At 39.1% G+C, this 21,296-nt stretch overlaps 1 protein-coding gene across 1 annotated transcript; it reads right to left on the reverse strand.

Moving 5' to 3' along the window:
- Positions 1-417: 417 nt before the first annotated feature.
- Positions 418-18,729, reverse strand: LOC135477107 (protein O-mannosyl-transferase 1-like). Its single transcript, XM_064757260.1, has 18 exons — positions 18,688-18,729; positions 17,735-17,889; positions 16,345-16,499; positions 15,926-16,072; positions 14,831-14,939; positions 13,773-13,838; positions 13,044-13,137; positions 12,057-12,212; positions 11,403-11,623; positions 10,539-10,631; positions 9,739-9,835; positions 7,685-7,777; positions 6,432-6,546; positions 5,841-5,938; positions 5,017-5,142; positions 4,167-4,293; positions 2,346-2,523; positions 418-1,622 (listed from the first exon to the last, which is right to left on the reverse strand). Exons 1-18 carry the CDS (start codon positions 18,727-18,729, stop codon positions 1,448-1,450), a joined length of 2,247 nt encoding a protein of 748 aa, XP_064613330.1. The 3' UTR covers positions 418-1,447.
- Between the last annotated feature and the right edge of the window lie 2,567 nt (positions 18,730-21,296).

The raw sequence follows: 21,296 nt of genomic DNA on the forward strand, positions 1-21,296 counted from the left end.
AATTTTGTGATTGGCTAAACACTGTTCATGTAGGTAGTCATGTTCCCAGCCTTTTCTTGACATTATATCCAATCTGATATCTGTAGCTATTCACACCTGTCCTAAATAACCAAAAATTTCAACCACAAAGTGCATTTTTAGAAGCAAATAAATGTAACAACATATTTACAATTTTCCAGTAGAATATCATCCCATGTTCCAAGCAAACCTCAAAACATCTTTCTAAAATCAACAGAACTGTCAGCATCAGGGAAAATGGGCAACTTAGTGATGGACGAAATTTATGGTCATTCAGTATGTATATGCTTGACTGGGGAATGACTCTGACAGGCACATTAACAGTGTTCTCAAGGTGTTTACAACAGTTTACGGTTCGATGAGGTATGAGTGGTGACAATACAGATACACAGTAATCCCTTACAAACATCACAGATATGTCCATAAAACATTCATGACACATGTCATAATGACTCAATACTTGTATCTCCTCTCATTACATTACAAATTTGTGTTGAGCAAATATTAAGATTGCACGATTATTATTACAAACAAAGAGTAATTTAACTGCAAGCCCAGAATATCACTTATGACTAGTAACTTTCAAATTTAACCCAAACATCATTTTCTTGCAACAATGTTAAAAGCTAAAAATTTAATTTTATACCAGAACTACAATTTTTCTTTGTCAACAAACTCTGACCAGTCTTGAGCATGGTAATTAAAATTCAATGGAGAGACACTCTTACATGAAAAAAAATTTTCCTACAATTAGTGGAATGACTAAGGCTTCTGAACAATGAAGTGCCAGAATTCAAGTTTTCTTCAGTAGCATGAGCTTATGAACGATGAAGTCCCAGGATTCAGGTTTCTTACAACCAGTACCACGACTAGGGTTTATGAACGAAGAAGTCCCAGAATTCAAGTTTCCTTCAATAGCATGCCTATACCTTATGACTGATGAAGTCCCAGGATTCAGGTTTCTTACAACCAGTACCACGACTAGGGTTTATGAACGAAGAAGTCCCAGAATTCAAGTTTCCTTCAATAGCATGCCTATACCTTATGACTGATGAAGTCCCAGGATTCAGATCCCCAACAAGTAGTAACATGACTAGGGTTTATGAACGAAGAAGTCCCAGAATTCAAGTTTCCTTCAATAGCATGCCTATACCTTATGACTGATGAAGTCCCAGGATTCAGGTTTCTTACAACCAGTACCACGACTAGGGTTTATGAACGAAGAAGTCCCAGAATTCAAGTTTCCTTCAATAGCATGCCTATACCTTATGACTGATGAAGTCCCAGGATTCAGATCCCCAACAAGTAGTAACATGACTAGGGTTTATGAACGAAGAAGTCCCAGAATTCAAGTTTCCTTCAATAGCATGCCTATACCTTATGACTGATGAAGTCCCAGGATTCAGATCTCCAACAAGCAGTAACATGACTAGGGTTTATGAACAATGAAGTCCCAGGATTCCAGCCACTGTAGCTGTTTGATCTCATTAGGGCTGAGCTGTGTTGAGCCGTACGTGAACACGGAAAGTTGACAGAAACTCCAGATCACAATGGCAGAGAGGGTCGTCATGACAACGACACTGCATGGTCTGAAGGCAGCAATCCTACAACAACAAGAAAGACATGATAATTAAAAACTTCCAAGAAGCACATGATTGGAAAACATGGAAAAAGAAATTAATGCATTTGCATTTTTTTTCTGGACGAATTGAGATCTTCAGGCCCTGCTACTTTCTCCATGATGATACTCCAACATACTTTCAAATGAAATACTGGCCCCAAAATTTTACAAGTTTCAACAAAACACTGGTTCAAAATCAAACTGGGATGACCTTACATGTACATATGCTTTCATTGTCAGCTTGATGCACCACACAATTTGTGCTGTGGTTTTTATGGCCATCTGGATGAGATTCAACACATTTTTTGGTAATCAGAACATTATTAGTATGATGAGGGAAACGAAATCTGAAATTCACTAAATCTGCCCGGTGTCTGGCCCAAAATGGCAAGACGTTGGAAATTCACTAAATCTGCCCGGTGTCTGGTCCAAAATGGCAAGACGTTGGAAATTCACTAAATCTGCCCGGTGTCTGGTCCAAAATGGCAACACAATGGAAATTCACTAAATCTGCCTGGTGTCTGGTCCAAAATGGCAAGACGATGGAAATTCACTAAATCTGCCCGGTGTCTGGTCCAAAATGGCAAGACGTTGCTCAATTCGCTCTACCAATTAAAACGAGGGACATTGTGATTCAAATTTGAATTTTTTCATAGAAACTATACAATGACTGTTGATTTCTTTTGGGATGAGTTCTGGGACTTACCCTGTGGTGACTCGGATGAAGTGGTCCACCAAGGCGGCCGCCAGCAAAATCCCGTAAAGTAACGCTGGCAGATAGTTGTACAAGAACAATGTGCTGTCACACAGGAAGAAAGGGAGGTAATGCAGGAAATATCCACCCAGAAAGATCTCCCCAGCAAATACAAACCGGGACCATTCCTCTATAAAAACACAAAGGCTGATGATTCAGAAATTCTTCATGACTCTGATATTGCTGGTGACTGAACTATTAATGGGGACTCAATTATTAATGGGGACTCAATTATTAATGGTGACTTTATTAATGGGGACTCAATTATTAATGGGGTCTCAACTACTGCTGGTTTAAATGCTCCAGTATTTCTGAGCACTCCAACATAGTGGTCTCTTATAAATGAAAGGCTTAACTGAAAAATGGGGTTTTCATTCCAAACAAACTGGAGAGTCATTGTTTGCTTGATATTTAACATCAATTTCAAGAATATTTCAGTCATAACAGTCTCTTTGTAACAGTCTGGTCTTAATGTCAATTCATATTCATAATGCTGCCTCACTGGAACACCATGTTAAAGACAAAGGACTTGGTGTCCCACCCAGTCATTTATTTGATTGGTGTTTTATGCCGTACTCAAGAATAATATTTCCCTAATATGACGGTGGCCAGCATTATGTTGAGAGAAAAACTGGGCAGAGCCCAGGGGAAACTCACGACCACCCGCAGGTTGTTGACAGACCTTTCCACTTACGGCCTGAGAGGAAGGTAGCATGAGCTGGACTTGAACTCACAGCGACCACATTGGTGAGAGGCTCCTGGGTTATTATGCTGCACTAGCGTGCTAACCAACTGAGCCATGTAGGCCCCCCCACCCACCCAGTCATAGTATGCGGACACCAGGCTGACCAATCCCCTTACACTAAGTGTTGTGCAAAGTTTGTTAGCTACTAAGCCTGTGACATACATAATATAGACTGTTTTCAGACATACATGTAGTATTAAGCCAAATTAGCATAATATAATGATTTTCATTTAATAATTACATGATAACTAAGTTTCGGAGTGCAAAGCATTAACAAAACCTACAGACGATTCCAGCAGAATTTACAAACTCTTAGTTTTTGGAACTGAAAGTTGAAATTTGGACACATTTGTCTACAAATACCATTTATGAGGTGGAGAAAATTCCTAAAGCTCAAAAATAAGCTTGAAGATCGTATTTCAAATACTGGCTTAAGTCAGAAATGGCTTCCTGGAATGAGCCCCTGAAGGTATTCTTCACAGAAAGTATGTATAGATGTTTGCATCAACAATTTTATGAAAACTTTGTTTCCATATTATATTAAAGCATGCATTGTTATGAAGCATGTTATAAGGAGAGACAGATGTACAGATGTACTAGAAACTGCAATTTTAGAAAATCTAACAGCATGACTTGCCTCAGGATTGAACTTGGATTTCTCTCTTATGAGGCTGTTACTCCGTTGTAGAAGAGTTTAATTGGCAACTCTGGTCACAACTACCCTAAATCACCTAACCTTTTGTCAATGACTAAGTTGCTTATCTTTTCTAGATTCTGGGAGTTTTACTGATCTCAGAAAAGTGTTCTGACATTTGTTTGCAAGGTAGGATGATATCCCACAAGGAAAGTGTAAGTTTCGGAACCAAAAGGAATACTTTATGATACATACTTTTGTCTTCAAAAATGTTCCATTTTGGTTGAAATGTTCCTGTTGGGTATCTAGAAGTTTCTATAAGATCAAGACATTGGTAAATCATGAGATTTTCAAATATCCTGAACTTCTTACTGTTGGAGAATTAGCAACTTACTTTTCGGTATATCATAGACAGCTCTTCTTTGTCTTAGTAGATAGAAGGTAAGAATGGCCAAGTAAAGAAACAAAGCTACGGCTACTGTGTACCAAACTGCCGGGTTTCCCAGAAAGTGGACCTGAGCCTGTAGCGAAAATTCAAAGGAAATATTCAGGTATCTGAGCATACACAAATAAAGTATCCAACTTGAAGTGTAAAATGCGTAACTTTCTGTCTTTGAGATGCTGCATATGTGTAACTGAGACACTGCAGTTCAAAGCAAGCAAAGGAGCATAATTTGAGAAAATCAAAAGTTCTGACATGTTATCAATACTGATTAAACATGGCACGCATCCTATGGCCTTGTAAGAGGGAATCAGTGCTTGGGGTTTAACGTCGTACTCAACAATTTTTCAGTCATATGACGACGAAGGAATCCTTAGGGTGTATGTAATGTGCCTCCTTGTCGCAGGACGGATTTCCACCGCTCTTTTATCTAGTGCTGCTTCACTGAGACAGCTTACCGAAGGCATATATGCCGCCCCGTCCGAGCCATTATACTGATAGGGGTCAACCAGTCGTTGCACTATCCCCTTCATGCTGAACGCCAAGCGAGGAAGTTACAGCTTCCTCTTTTAAAGTCTCTCTCGCCCCTTGATTGATCCTGGATCTACCACTCCCAAAAGCGGACGCCTTGTAAGAATTCCAGATTAAAAATTGGTTTTAATACTGAGTTAGCAGGTACAAAAAAAAATGGTTGTAGCTGTTTTAGGTCTGTTTCCTCGCTTCTTCATTAATTATCTGTTGTCTTTATTCCTAAGCCATATATGCCATTTTACACACGCTATCAGTGTCCAGTTATACTCACGTTACTGGTTGGACTTAACCAGTATGCAATGTTACGCGTCATCAGCGGCCATTCCAAGGGGGATGAGCTGTACTTGTGTTCACTAATCGCATCTGCATCTCCAGGGCGAGGTTGGATCATCTTAAGCTGAAATATTTATTTATGTATTTGACTGTTGCTTAGCACCATATCAATTTTCACATTTATGGATGGAGGAAACCAGAGTGCCCAGGGAAACCACTGACCTTTGGCAAAGTTACTGACAAACTTTCTCACAAGTGCCACCATCGTATAAGTGAAATATTCTTAAGTATGGCGTGAAACAACAATCAATTTATTTATTTATTTGATTGGTATTTAACGCCATACTCAAGAATATTTCACTTATATGACGGCGGCCAGCATTATGGTGGGTGGAAACCGGGCAGAGCACGTTTATTGTGACCAAAGCTCTCGGAACAGAAACAGAACAGCGACTGACAGGCAACCATTAGAACAAGACTGCTCCATCTTTAGCTGTAATAAAGCATAAACTGTTTTTTACTGAAGTCAAATCATTTTACAAGGGTTCTTTTTTTTCAAACTGATATCCATATTCTACTTCACTAACACTTTCTGACAAAGAACACAAAACTTGTGAAGGTTTGTTCACAGAAAACAATTTTCCATACAGTTCAACATCAAACTACATGTAGCCCGTGAACACAGTACCCAATCTATCTAACCATCAGATCTATGTGTATGTACAAGAGAACTCAGTACGGTGTCCCTAGAGTCCATAAGTCACTTGAGGAAAAACCCCATCAGAAATAATGTCCCTCTACATTACAGGTGGCGACACCTACCTGTACTTCCCAAAACTTCTCCCAGAAGGACAACTGTGTAGGCTGGAGAGGGATTAGCGGGGCTTTGCTCAGCTCTTTGGCTGGGTCTTCTGATTCAGCTGGGGAAAGACGATCAACACATAAGGGCTGAATATTTTAAATCGTTTGGAATTTTTAGTCTTTTAGCCTTATTCTTCAACCAGTCTCAACAAAATTCTCATACCAGTACTGTGTGTTAAACAACAAATAGATCAATGTCCCACATCATGTTAATAACAATATTAATCAGTTTAGAGCAAAACATTGGGCTTGAGATTTATTTCACTGGTGTTTAATATAAAAAAAATTTCACCTGAATACATCAGAGTGATCAGTTCTATGGGTGTAAAAACAACAGTTGCCTGGGATAAACCACTGGTACATTCTCATTCAAGTGAGACACACACTAAATGTACATACACTTGGTGGAAAAATAATTGGTCACCTCCGTGAATGTTCTTCTGCGCAGTTGAATGTTATCATCAACATGGCTCCTCCAACAAAGAAACATCTCACTGAGGTGAGCATTGAGCCTTGCGGAGTAGGTACATTAGAAATTACCGAGCGACTCACTAGTTGTATACCGATGTTCCTCCACATTCCAGACAGTGTCCTGCTGATTGATGTGTTTATCAGTGACTACCTCCAGCTGGTTGAATCCCCACTCAGGTAACTGCTTCCAACTCACCTGAAATCCAAAAAATACACCAAAAATTCTACAAACATTCCTCGAACTGTGCGCCTTTTTAGCGCGCCACAATGTGACATGCTATGTTGTTGTATAAATCAGTACAACTACAACAGACTATATAACTGTGGATGGTCGTGGGTTTCCCCTGGGCTCTGCCTGGATTCTGCCCACCATATTGCTGGCCGGCGTCGTATAAGTGAAATATTCTTGAGTACAGCATAAAATACCAATCAAATAAATAAATAAAACAGAGTGGATGAATGCCCAGTTCTCTGTGCTTAATTAATAAAACAGTTCAGGAGCATGTTTAGACTGAAATTTTTTTTTTTTGATTGGTGTTTTACGCCGTACTCAAGAATATTTCGCTTATACGACGGCGGCCAGCATTATGGTGGGTGGAAACCGGGCAGAGCCCGGGGGAAAACCACGACCATCCGCAGGTTGCTGACAAACCTTCTCACATACGGCCGGAGAGGAAGCCAGCATGAGCTGGACTTGAACTCACAGCGACCGCATTGGTGAGAGACTCCTGGGTCATTACGCTGCGCTAGCGCTTTAACCGACTGAGCCACGGAGGCCCCTAGACTGAAATTAAATTATAATGTAAACACCAAATTACACAAAACTTTTCATCTGTTGCACATATCAAGGTTCCTGGATCACGCATTCCTATCATTTGCATTCCCATGGCCCAGGAACCAGGATATCCGCATAGCCAAAATCCTGACAGATCGAAGACAGTGGGCATTTTGTAAATTTGAAATTAGCAGAAAAGATGAAGTTGATGAAGTATGGATATGTTTACTTTTGGGATGAACACATTGGGATTTTAACAGTCTGGTGCTCTTAGAAACCAATCATTGACAAGGATTAAACAGACAGGCCATGGAGGTTCACAGCAGTCAACCTTTTTCTGAAGGTTTCCTACATGGGTGAAATAAGCCATGCCTATATGAGTACCAATCTGAACAGAAAAAAACAAATATTGTCAGCTGGGAGTATGTTTTGATACCTGCATCTCTCACTTAAGACGTTTTGACAATCAGCATTGTGTGCACCATGGTAGGAAAATCTGAAGTATGATAGAATACAGTTTCACGAACAGCTGTCAACATGCCACAGATATGCCACTCACCTTAAGAGCATAAGACGTGTTGGCATGTACAAGACGTACATTGCTCTTTATTGTCTGCCAAACCTCCCTGTCATCTGCACGATTTACAATGTCCTAGAAATACAAGCATTAGACAATTACATGTACACAGAGCGACGCATTGTGTGGATGGTTGTGGGTTTCCCTGGGCTATGCTCGGCTTCCTCCTATCATAATGCTGGCTGCCATCGTATAAGTGAAACACTCTTGAGTACAGCATCAAACACCAATCAAGTAAATAAATAAATAAATCAAAACGCTCTGTGATACGCATTCAAAAGCACCTTTTCAGTGATGTCTCAGTTTATGCACATGCACAAAATTGTTTACAGTCAAATGTTGTGAGTTGGGTCCAATTTATAAAGCCAGTTCACACATGAATATCATTTGAATAAAAAACTGTTCCTGGTCTATAATCAGGCGAAAAACTTAAGGACACAATGTCATGGGAAAATACAGAACTATATTGGTCCTTAGTCTTAGGTGATGCTTGACCCTTGATCTTAGTTAACCCTTGATCCTTAATCTTAGCTAAACCCTGATGCTTGATCTTAGCTGACCCTTGACCTTTGATATTAGCTTACCCCTGACCCTTGACCTTTTCTAACCCTTGAAACTTGATGTTAGCTGACCCCTGACCCTTGACCTTATCTAACCCTTGATCCCTAAACTTAGGTAAAGCTAGATGCTTGATCTTAGCTGACCTTTGGTCCTTGGTCTTGGCTGACCCTTGACTCTTGATATTAGCTTACCCCTGACTCTTCATCTTAGCTAACCCTTGATACTTGATGTTAGCTGACCCCTGACCCTTGATCTTAGCTGACCCTTAGTCCTTGATCTTAGCTCATCCTTGACTCCTGTTCTTAGCTGAACCGTCTCCAAACTTTTACACAGTTCATGTAAAATCATATACCAGTCATACCAGTGCTTGTTTTAACTACCATACTTTCCTGACCAGAAATCCAGCAAAACAGCATTAATTTTGAAATCTTCATAATATTTCCAGCCCTCTGTAAACTTAGAGAAAAGCTTATTCTGTGATGACATTGATCAAAGGCCTCAAACATTCTTCAACCCGTAGAAAGTAAGAAGTGCTACAGCAGTTAAGGCACATGTAAACTGGTGGAATACCACTGTGCAGATTTGAACATCAATGCATTTGCTGTATTTATACGTGGTACCCAAGATCTCTAGGGCAGATTCTCCTGAATTCTTACTATGCATTTTATTTACTTATTTCACTGCTCAAAGATTTACCCACTCTTACAATGGGGAAGGAGGGGGTGATCAGATTTATTGGAGGAAGAAAACGGATTGCCCAGTGTAAACCCCGCCCCCACCCAGGTACCTCCTGACTTAAGGACACAGTTGAAGCAGTGACCCCAAGTTGATAGATTGTTACAAAAACAACAGGGCCCAGGTGTATCAACAACCTGTTATTAATTTTAATCCAAACTAAGTCCAATTGGTACATATATGCTTGGGTTTTACATCATACTCAAGTTTTCATGACCACAAGGAGTCATTAGGTGCCGCCAAAGTGCTGCCGCCACTGAAATATCATGCTGAAGACACCACACATGACACCTCACCCAGTCACATTATACCGACACCAAACCAACCAGTCCTGTTTCTTTGCTCTAACCTTTCAGTGCTGAGTGTCAAGAGAGGCAGCAAAAAGTAACATTTTTAAAGTCTTTGGTGTGGCCCGACCCAGATTTGATCCCAGGTCTCCTGACTTGGATGCTCTAACCACTGTGTCACTGAAATAATCAAGTCCATTTAGTTTTGTTTGCGAACACAACTGGTATTACCAGCCAACCTTAACTTTTAGTACACTTTTGATCAACTGGCCTCTGTTCAGCAACATGAACCAGTGAGGGATCCACACACAGAACACGCCATGCCAAAAAGTTTCTAACATCATACCTGTACCCTCCCACAAGTCAGCCAGACACTTTTGCCTCAAGTTACTTTAGTTGAAACACCATAATGTATGTGTTTTTTTTTTTTCGCTTTATTGTGTTCATACTTACAACTTTCCACAGGTACTGAGCGGGCATGGAGACGTTGTAGTCAATGTAACAGCTGACCTCCTGACACTGCGGGCTGAGCGGGGCGGCTACATCATGACTAAAACCATCCAATAACATGAGTCAAGAAAACCTGACCGCTGTACTTGGGTTCACCAATGTATGGCTACTTGTATTTTTTAATTGGCCCACAAGAGGTGTGAACTTGCGCCTGTCACATCGGGAATTAGCATGAATCTGAGTGAGTGAGCGATTGAGGTTTAACGAGTATTAATCTGAGTCAGCAATTTGTCATTTTGCATTTGTGCAAACAAAAATTGTGGACTAAACCGAGCCGTTTTAATTCAGGCCAATACTTGGAGCATCAGTGACGGAACATCTCCTGAGCGCCATTGTGCTTTTGTCAATGTAAAACTTCACCTCAATACATGCTGTACTTTTTGAGATACCACCCCTAATATTTCGTTTAAGTTCGATTCTAATACACTATACAATAAGTCAGGAATTTGGTAATTTACGGTATTTAATATGCACACACCATGTCAACAAGGAAATATCCCCTTGTGTTATAGTGCTTTACATGTGTGCAAACATGTAACATTTTGCTTAACATTGTTTTCCCTGTTATTGGACAGAAGCTACGTTTCTTCTATTTACAGGCGAGCTAAAAATTGGTGGATCAGAAAAAGCTATCCTAAATAGAGCCAGCTTAATTTAGGTCGCCTTTTTTTTCACTAGTGTAAATGTCCAAGCCAACCTTGATCCACCAGTTTTTCCTGGCGCAACTGTAACTTATGTCTTACCTATTGAGGGCTCTGCGTGTTATGCCATGCACCAGCTGTATCAAGTCTCCATGTCTGACAGGCCGAGGTGTTCCTTCTATTGTAATCGTATCCCTGCAGTCAGAAAAATATATAAGGAAATATATTCCCAAAGGATATAATACAGTAAAACATCAGGACAAATTTGCGAGTACAATGTACTTCAAAGATTAGCAATTCATGATACTGCAGCATAAAATGTACCATCATTGTAGAAGTGAAAAAGTCATGATCTGACATACATGTACAATGAACAGCGCATAAAGGATTTTGGTCTGGTGTATTTCATCTTCATAAATGTAAGTACCATAATGACATTAGGCAAAATGGAAAATGTTTTTTTTTTATGACACTGCAATTATTAGACTGAAAAATTCCATCTAATGTTGTTTTATTCCTGGTGCGTTATCAAAACGTTGATAAAAAAAGCATATATATCATAACAGTATTATACCAAATGTCTCTGTGTACGTATAAATTATGAAAGTACGTAAGAGCAGAAACGTTTATTTACTTGATTGCTGCTTAAGCCACACCAATAATTTTTAACTTAGGTGATGGCAATGAATTTTATGGGTCAAGGAATTCAGAGTGCTTGGGGGAAACCACCAACCTTTGGCAAGTTACTGACAAACTTCTTATGAGGCAAACAGAAAAGCATGCTATATTGGTGGCAGACATGTGGCCGTTTTTCAATACCCTAGTACTGTAGTCCGCTTATTGTCACCAAGATTCCAAAAGCAGTGAGAGTTATACAGGCAAACCATAAATTCCACGATCAAGGCCTGATGCCTCTGGGGTCTCAGCAATGGAAAGGCAAGCGGTTAGAACAAATACATATCTCACCTGTTTGGATGTTTGACGATCCACCAGTTCTGAATGTCCTTGAAGCTGTAGCACGTGACCTGCTGCTGGTGACTGCTGCCACGGTTGTCAGGGTAACGGATAGGGTAGACGTGAGTGTGAGAGTGCAGCCAGCAGGGGCGGCCGTACGTGTGACGCAGGGTGATCTGCGAGCCGTACGACACCTGTAGGGGCTGGCCTTTGGTGATGGCTGCTAAACCTCCCTGAAACACACCCATAATACACTGCTTATATGTATCAAAAAGCCTCAGTCTTAAGTCATGAACTGCAAGTGCTTAAAAAGCCAAACTCAGGGCAGGAAACATCTCAGACTGTGGTTGGTAAATTTTACTACAGTTCCAAAGCAATTTCTAAAGCACAACACTTTAATAGCGGCTGTGTTTGACTTTAACTTAAGTCTTCATAAGACTATTTATAAATAAATAGCTGGGGGATCTTCCCACGTGTAGCCGGAGAGGAAGCCAGTAAGAGCCTGACTTAATCTCACAGAGCGAGAGGCTCCTGGGTTATTGTGCTGCACTAGCAAAGTAACCACTAGATCTCTGAGGCCCACCTTTTCCACACAAACAATCTAAACAAGGCGAGTATATAACTTCATGTCAATGGCGTGAACATAAGAATAGCCTAGCTACATACCTCCAAACTGGCCTGGAAGGCACTACTCATAATGTTGTCATGAGGGCCTGCCCTTGTTAACGTACACAGATGAACATAAAAGACGGACAGGTAAATGATGGCAGGTAAAACGATGAGAGCACCTGCTCTGGCACAAAGGTGTTCTAAGAGGCACACCTGAAAAGAGATTAAACACCAACACATAGATAATGTTGACAGATGACATTGCTGTTTTTATTTGACCAATGTTAAAATAATGAGACAAACACGCAGTAAGTTCTCCAGTTTGCATGTTATCTCATGCTTTAAATGGTGATAGTATTGTGTTCCAAGGCAAACCACAACCTAAATTAAATGACTCAAGTTTAAACAGCATGGTGCAATAACCCAGGAATCTTTCACCAATCCGGTCGCAGTGAGTTCAAATCCAGCTCATGCTGACTTCCTCTCTGGCTGCATGTGAGAACGTCTTTAAGCAACCTGTGGATGGTAGCGGATTTCCCCAGGGTTTTGCCCGGTTTCCTTCCACCATAATGCTGGCTGACATCGTATAAGTGAAACATTCTTGAGGAGGACGTAAAACTCCAATCAAACAAATGAATAAATCCATTTTAAACATAAGAATACATAGTAAATCTGAAAACTTACAAACAGCATAAAACAACAATCAAGTTATTACAATAAACCAAGTTGAAGACGTACAAATTCAAAGTTAGACTGAACGATTGACAGACAGATGGTCGACATAATCTCTCAACAAGCTAAAGGGATAACTGACCATTCTAATGCACAGATTCACTAACTGAGAACTCGTAAAACTTCCTCTTATCCAAAGATATGAGCCTTTTTGTTCTTTCCCTTGTTACCTCACAACTGAACACCTACTAATAGTACACAAGCACTGTTAGCATCAAAGTAGAAACAATGTGTTCTACAGCAATTTGGACCGTTTTGTGTAGCCCGTCTGTGACACGCCCATTTGTACATATATGGTACCACTTTACTTACATCTGATATATCTTTGTACGCAAGCATCTCCCAGAAATCTTTTGCTATCACATATATGACAATCAGCGCCGTAAAAAATCCCACATACTTGGTGCTGAAATATGAAAATGCTGAATTTAATAAATATAAAAGGCATTTCTGTACTCTCAAAACTTTTGATATGCTTAATTGATTTAACTGTGTGCAAAAAGACATTGATATGCTGAACAGTAGGCTGATATTTGCTGTAACAGTTGTGTTTAAATTACGTCACTCAAACAATGGATGCACGTTAATGTTTTCCACAGCTTTAGAAACCAACTAATAAATTCACCTGTAGCACTCTATTTGCATGCATCATAAAAACAGTAGAAGTGGAATGATAGAAGGTTGTCACAAGTGTACCAGAGGCGCGCTAGTGTTCTATTAGTATTCTAGTGGAGTTCTAGAGGAGTTCTAGAGGTGTGCTAGTGGTGTGCTAGAGGTCTGCTAGGGGTGTGCTAGGGGTGTTTCAGAGGTGTTCTGATGGTGTGCTTGTGGTGTGCTTGAGGAGATCTAGTGGTGTGCTAGTAGCTTGACACTGAGATCTTCATTTACAGACCATTTGTCTTCATTTAGAATTTTGTATCTTTAAACAATCCTAACAGAGGAAAAATGATCTTACCAATATTTCAGTCATAAATACTGAGATACAATTACCAGCAGATAGTAGGCACTATCAACACAATGAAATTCTCTGCCAGTACTAACCTTACAGCAAATCCTAATGAGGCACCCGTCAAGATGAGCCACACAAACCATCTCACTGAAAATGGTCTGAAAGAACCGGAATACACAATATAAATGCTCTGGTGGAGGGCTGATTGTGAAAACAACCAGAAAGTCCTTCACATCTGTATTCATGTTAACAGGAACAGTTATCTTTCCTGATGGATATTCTCTGCTTTCTATCAGACCTGGAATTTCTATACATAATGCGTAAGCTTCTTATGCATGTAAATGTTTCCTGTGTCAGTTTTGGAGTGGTGTAATTCTCATCGAGCAACACAATTGTGAGAGTTACAGAGAGCCCCAAATGTGTCGGATTGACAGTAAGGAATATTTACCCCTATTGTGGTCAGTGAACGGCAGTAAGTGTTCCGTACTGTTAATCTGACACATTTGGAGCTGTACCTCTCTGTAACTCTCACAACTGCACTGTTTGATGAGAGTTACCCCATTCCACAACTATCTTCTGCGTATGAAGCCAACACGGCACCCTTGAAATCCTTTATTCTTTGTCACAAACACTGATCTTCTTAATTCTCCTGCAAGGTTTTTGTAGGCTTTGTCAAAAGTTACAACAGATGGCGTTTCTACAAGATAACAACACTATTAAAGTGGTACGAAAGAAAAAAAGAGGAACTTTTTCATTTCATTTCTTTTTTTTTGTTTGTTCTCATTTGATTTATTTATTTATTTATTTATTTGATTGGTGTTTTACGCCATACTCAAGAATATTTCACTTATACGATGGCGGCCACCATTATGGTGGGAGGAAACCGGGCAGAGCCTGGGGAAAACCCACAACCATGCGCAGGTTGCTGACAGACCTTCCCACATACAGCCGGAGAGCATTTCTCATTTGAAGTATTTCAGACATTAACCTCATGGACATATATATGCAGGCATCGTACAGCATAACTAAAACAAAGATATACTAAATGCAATAACTTCAAATCTACCACAGCCCACAAATAATTTTCAGAATCAACTACATGTACTGAACGTCTCCAAGGCAATATCCATCACTGCTTGGCACTCTGTACCTGTTGTAGCATCTCCTGAACTTCAGCAGCCCCAGCAAAGACATCAGTATGAAGAAAAACAGGGCAGAGTCCAGGAGGATGAACCGTGACTGAGTCAGCAGACCATTATCTGGAAGGTATAAAACAGTCACATCAGGTTAACATTTCACAATCACTTCATGGTAAGGTTGCTTGACAAAGGTTTAAAACAACCTTCAAAGTTAACATCAACGTGTGTAGTAAGAGGCTAGTCCCAATATGTACATTGTTTATAGTGCTTCATCATTGAAATGTCATGCTGAAGACATCAGACATGACACCCCACTCTGGCACAGTATATCCTACAGTATTTCATCAATATTTCTGCATATGGAAGAGAAATTTATAATTCCAATTTATACAAAAAAATTACAGTGGTTCGATTGGCCAATGTCAGGCCAATTTCCACCATTCTGCACAGAATAATGCCTTCAGAATATGCTTGAATAAACACCTTGCAAACATGTGAAAAGGTTGAAGAATTACAGTACTCATAATAGGCTAACAAATACATATGTGTGCACCTGTACACCTTAGGTTGAATGTTTGTCCTCAGTTGTTAAAAACCATAGGTTATTTCACTTCAAGAGCAGGCCCCAGGATCATGAAGCAATCTTAGGCCTATTGTTATTTCTTAGGTAATAAAATCACAATATTGCTTAACAACGTAAATTCTGGCTAAGTCATCGTAAACCAAATTTCAGCTAAAATAGAGTAAAGGAACATTCCAATATTAACAACTGAAGTTTTGACTTAAAGTCTAAGACCACCAAGCAGACTACACAATAAGTATGATATGGTTACATACCTTGAATGAAAAGACTCGACACGTACATCTTTTGTGATTTTACCAATTTCCACAGACTGATTTCTCTTGGATCATTTTGCTTTTGGACGATTTGACGGTACTATTTTTATCCTTCCAATTTTTCCAATCAATATTGGCCATAAAAGATGAACATTTCTTTTTCATAGTTGTGTTTGATGAAATGACGACTTCTGTCTTAAAACAAATGCACAACATTGACAAAACTGATTTGCATTGGTTTGCTAAATCCAGGAAAAGTTGGTACTTACCAAACAGAACCATGCCTCCAGCGAAAAGTCCTGCCCACTGAGACAGCCCCGCCTCCACAGCAATCTGATAGGTGAGTGGTACAAGTAGACTACCAAATATGGCCGACACAAGGCGGAGTTGATATACTGGCATGTCTGGTGGATATTCTAATTGGAAAAGAAAACTAATGAAAACCAGTTCTAACCATACTGAATATTTATGAAATAACAATATTTCAATATGGACAGCAACACTTGTAAATGAGGGTGAAAATGATCTATGCATGATTACATTTTTTAAAGTATCCTACATTTAAATCAAAACATAAATTCTAGACAAATATTAAATATCAGGAAATTACTACAAAATTTTGATTTGTAGAAAAAAAAGGAAGTATATTTACAGCAGAAAGGCTTTTCATGTTAAAAAATTCCCTTACCTGCTCCAATTCTGTCGAAGTCTATGTTTCCATGGTAACCAACATAAGATGCAACTGCTGCCAGAAGCATCTTGCCTAATGGAGGATGATAATCAAAGAAGAATATCTTCTGCACATAGAGGGACACAAACTTGCTGAAATGTAGTTCATCAAACCTGCAAGAATCCAGGCAAATAAACTGTATCAGAAATCAAATATGTTCCAGTTTATGTCTCCTAAGATGTATTTTAATTTTTTTATTCTAATTACTACGAGTTACTTTATTTTATAAACCTATCCACAAATGAAAACAGAAAAATCTGACTTTGTCATGTTTGTCATGGAATATTTTACACTTTAGTACATGAGTTTTATTTAAATTTATGATATATTGTCCCAACAGTACAGGATTCCAGTTGAAGTTACAGGACCGAGTTGGTAGAGCGTCCGTTTCGCGGGTGGTAGATCCGGGGTCAATCCTGGGTCAGATCACACCTATGACCTTAAAAGAGGAAGTTCTAGCTACCTCGTTTGGCATTCAACATTACGGGGATTGTGCAATGACTGGTTGACAAGTATCAGTATAATGGCTCGGGCGGGGCGGCTTACTTGCCTTCGATAAGCCGTCTCAGTGAAGCAGTACTAGATAAGAGAATGCTGGAAATCCATCCTGCAAGGAGGAGACACATTACACGTACATGCACTCTAAGGACTCCTTTGTCATCATACGCCTGAGAAATTGTTGTGTACGACGTTTAAACCCTAAGCACTCATTCAACTAAAGAAGAGAAGCACATGTGTGTGACCCAGTTTGAAAGAATTTACATGTAGTGCATGTAGAACTGGAAAATGAGAAATCAGGATTTATATTTATGTCTATTCAAAGTTCTACATGAGATACAGCAAAACAGGTAGGGCTTTTGAAGAAATGTGGACAGAGAGCATCTGGTTAGTATTTAATACTGTATCCAAGAACATTTCGTTCTCCAATTTGTCATAATTCAGATCTCAGGGTATGGGGAAAACCACTGCTAACATATTAAAAGAACTCTGCAATCACTTCAGCCATGACTTAAAGCCAGAATGCTGATTGTGCTTTTTGTACGATTTCATTTACCTTGTTATGAGTTTAAATTTACCCCCCATTGGGTCAATTCAGGAATAGGTCAAGCAATTCGCCTGTCACTTTTTGCCACATTTCTCAAACCTCAAACTACAAAACTAACAACCTTCAAATATGGGAAGTAAGAAGTTCTAAAGTGCAGTGTGGTCAATTAATTAATGAATATGCAAATGAGAAACAGACAACTATTACAACAGATACAGACACCACCTGATACTTTACAACTTCCAACTTAAAAACATCAATCACACAAATAAAACGAAAATATCACATGATTAAAATACTTACACTACAGCTCTGGGCAGCGTGAGCTGCCAGGTGCGTGTCACAAGGGACACGGCAAACAGCAGAATCTGTACGATATCCACACGGCAGTTCACAGAGAAGGCTGTGTTGGTGTTGTCTGTGTCTGGCAAGTCTGGGGCAGCACCCAACCAAGCATCCTGAAACAGAGAAATATTCATATAAATGATAAGAATCAGATAAGTGATGAAATTCAAATAAATGATGAGATTCGAAGAAACTGAAACAGGAAATTATTGGCATACACATGTAAATGACGATCTTTCAACAAATTCTATGGACTGTCTGTAACTTAACAAGTAATACTTCAAAAACACTGTGGTTTTTCTCAAATACTTAAATGTATGTATACATATTAAGACACTTGCTGGCTAATTTGACTCCATTTGATTGACATGACCCTGACCAATGACAAGACAGACTCGAATGCAAATCTTGCTATCTCATCTAGAGCTTTCAGTCAAGAGATTTAACAAATGGCGGTGGTTTACTCAAGTTCCCTCCACCCTGATACCTTTGAATCTGACTGCTGTAATATAAATACTTCCTTATTTCATTCTTGTTCAACACAATGCCAACATATTTTTTCACTTATACTGACGACACGGGCAACTTGAGTGCACATGGTTAACCACTCACCTTAACCAATGACAATAGGACACTCACAGAATCCAAATTGCAGAGGAATACACTGCTTTATTCTGTGACGTTGTGTAGTACAAAGGTGTTTTATGAACCCATATACACTGACAATAGGTGTTTTATGAACTCATATACACTGATAATAGGTGTTTTATGAACCCATATATACTGATAATAGGTGTTTTATGAACCCATATACACTGATAATAGGTGTTTTATGAACCCATATACACTGATAATTGTGATATTATAAAGGGAACAAGAAAAGAGTTCATAGCTTTGAACTTCTTTCTTACAGCCTTTTTTCCCCATGTGTGATATATAGAGTTGAACGTCATATTGGGGGTGGGGAAACAAGTGGTTTTTAACAAAAGTAAAAAGTAACAAAAGAGTTTCACAAACGCTGTTGTTAGAGTTACCAAGGCTATGGGGGGAGGGGGGGGGGGGCAGGAATGTAAAACTAGAGCTCATGTGTTAAATAAAAGGGGTCTGGTTATTGTGTAATGCAATTGCAGGATTATAAGGCATTAGGTGGGTGAACTGATTTAACGATGCACTGACATACCAAGTAGCTTTAAGCCACACTGACTAATTATGTCAAAGGACAGGTCCAATGAACCTCTACATTAGCTTTCAAATGATGCCATTGTTAGACTTTTAGAACCCACATTAATGGTGCAGAGATGAAATGTGCTGTAACATAGTGCTGTAACATAGTGGATGAAATGTGCTGTAACATAGTGGATGAAATGTGCTGTAACATAGTGGATGAAATGTGCTGTAACATGGTGCTGTAACATAGTGGATGAAATGTGCTGTAACATAGTGCTGTAACATAGTGCAGTAACATAGTGGATGAAATGTGCTGTAACATAGTGGATGAAATGTGCTGTAACATAGTGCTGTAACAAAGTGGATGAAATGAATTTTCTTCTGACTCCGGCGAGAGCAAACCGGTAATAGTGAACCGAACTTTGATAAACCGGGGCAGTGCAGAGGTTTGTGTTCAGCTATGTGAAAGAAAGAAATTCTCAGATGCTCCTTTCCCCTAGCATAAAAATTGAATCAGCCCGAATTTAGCAAATCAGTCACGTTACTCACAACAGACAATTTTTTTAATCATGGCCGGACTAAATCACTGGAAATGCAACCATTGTGAATAATACAGCTAAAGAGTGTTAACAGACAACACTAAAATTCTATTGCAAAAAAACATAATTTGACCGGTATTTTATGAACTAAGTATTGTACTTCACAAAAACGATGCTCTAGGCGGGCTTACATACCCAAATAGAAGAAACCCTAATACACCTGCGGAAGTACACTCTAAAACTGGAACAACTTCGATAAATCAGTGCAAATTTTCATCGCCTCAAAAATGCCCAAAATTTATAGCATTTATTACCTATTTTGAAAATCTTTAGGATTTTAATTACCTGAGACTCTTTGGCAGGAAGATTCTGTTGTGTCTGAGTATCAGTTGTTTTCTGTCTGGCCTGTCTTCGTCGTCTGGAAGTCTGGCCATGAGTGACCTCCCCAGTTAAAATCTCTTGAGCTTCCATGTTTTTTAAGATAGCATGCCTTTCAAGCAATCTAAAGCAGAGGGTAGAGTACATGTTATAAGTAAATAAATATATAAAGACAAAATGTTAAGGATAATTTTTGAAATTCTTTTCATATTGAAAGTGATTGTTTTTTAACTATTATTGTTAGACATTCAGGCAATACCACTTGCTCCACTGGTCTAATAATTCTACTTTTTAATTAAAACAGAAAATTTGATGAAAGTTTTTATAACAAGAAAAAGATGAGGGAAAACAGCTGAAAAAATATCAAAAAAGGATTTCAGTTTTGTGAAAAATACTAAGACATCTTTTGCTATTGGGCAGGATAGTTCAGTGCTATTTCTTAATAATTTTTACTTCTCTTTTTATCTGAATTTATTATTTAATCATTTGATCTGTGTTTAGTGATCTAATCTTAACAGGGGAATGTAGTTCCCAAACCTACCATAAATACACTGGACAAAAAATGCAGGTGGCCTTATCTGCTCATGTTTTAAGAATGTCAAAACACTGTAGAGGGACAGTTATCTCCTGATCTGATATTTATCTTGTTCGTTGATGCCTTAGGCCTTATTGTAGGTGAACAATACAAAACACATAAAAAGCATTCTAATGTTTACCACATTGACCTATATGGATATTTGATTTCTCACAGTCTACCAGGCTTCTTATCAGCATTTCCGGTGTATTACAAATCCACACAGATATAGACGAGCCAAGGTGGGGGCTCTCACAAACTAACATAGGTAAAAGGCATGATTTTATTGTTGTCGTTAGATTGAATATACATCTGTCTGTCGACTCACCGGCGACATCTATCGCATTATCACATCATTTAGAAGTTGAAATTTGAGTGAGTCCCCGCCCTGTCTTCCCTAAATCTGCATGAACTCCCAAGGCCCCTGAAATATATGCTGATTGGGTACAGTTCCTGTAAACGTTGATCCTCCATGCAGGTTTGATTCGACAATACATTTGATGTACATATATTTAACCATGGAGGTAGAATAGAGTCAATGCTTCATTTAACAGACCGCTAGAAATTAGAAGGGACTTACCTCGAAACAGAAGAAGAAAACGTTATTATGCTAAATACAGTAGGCCTACTGCAAGTAAGCCGCAACTCTGAGACTATTACAAGTGAATCTGCCGGCGTGTTGTCAAACTGACAGCTATGTAACACCTGGAACTAATATAACAGATATATATTACTTAGTCCAGGTGACACAAATCACACAAAACTTGGCATATACCGTTGTTATGTTGTTGTTGTAGCAAGCATGTTTTCATGTTTAGACAACAAAACGGACGCAAAAAGCGATTCCACAACGCAATATTTG

The sequence above is a fragment of the Liolophura sinensis genome, chromosome 10 (assembly GCF_032854445.1).
Source record: "Liolophura sinensis isolate JHLJ2023 chromosome 10, CUHK_Ljap_v2, whole genome shotgun sequence".
Classification (NCBI taxonomy): domain Eukaryota; kingdom Metazoa; phylum Mollusca; class Polyplacophora; order Chitonida; family Chitonidae; genus Liolophura; species Liolophura sinensis.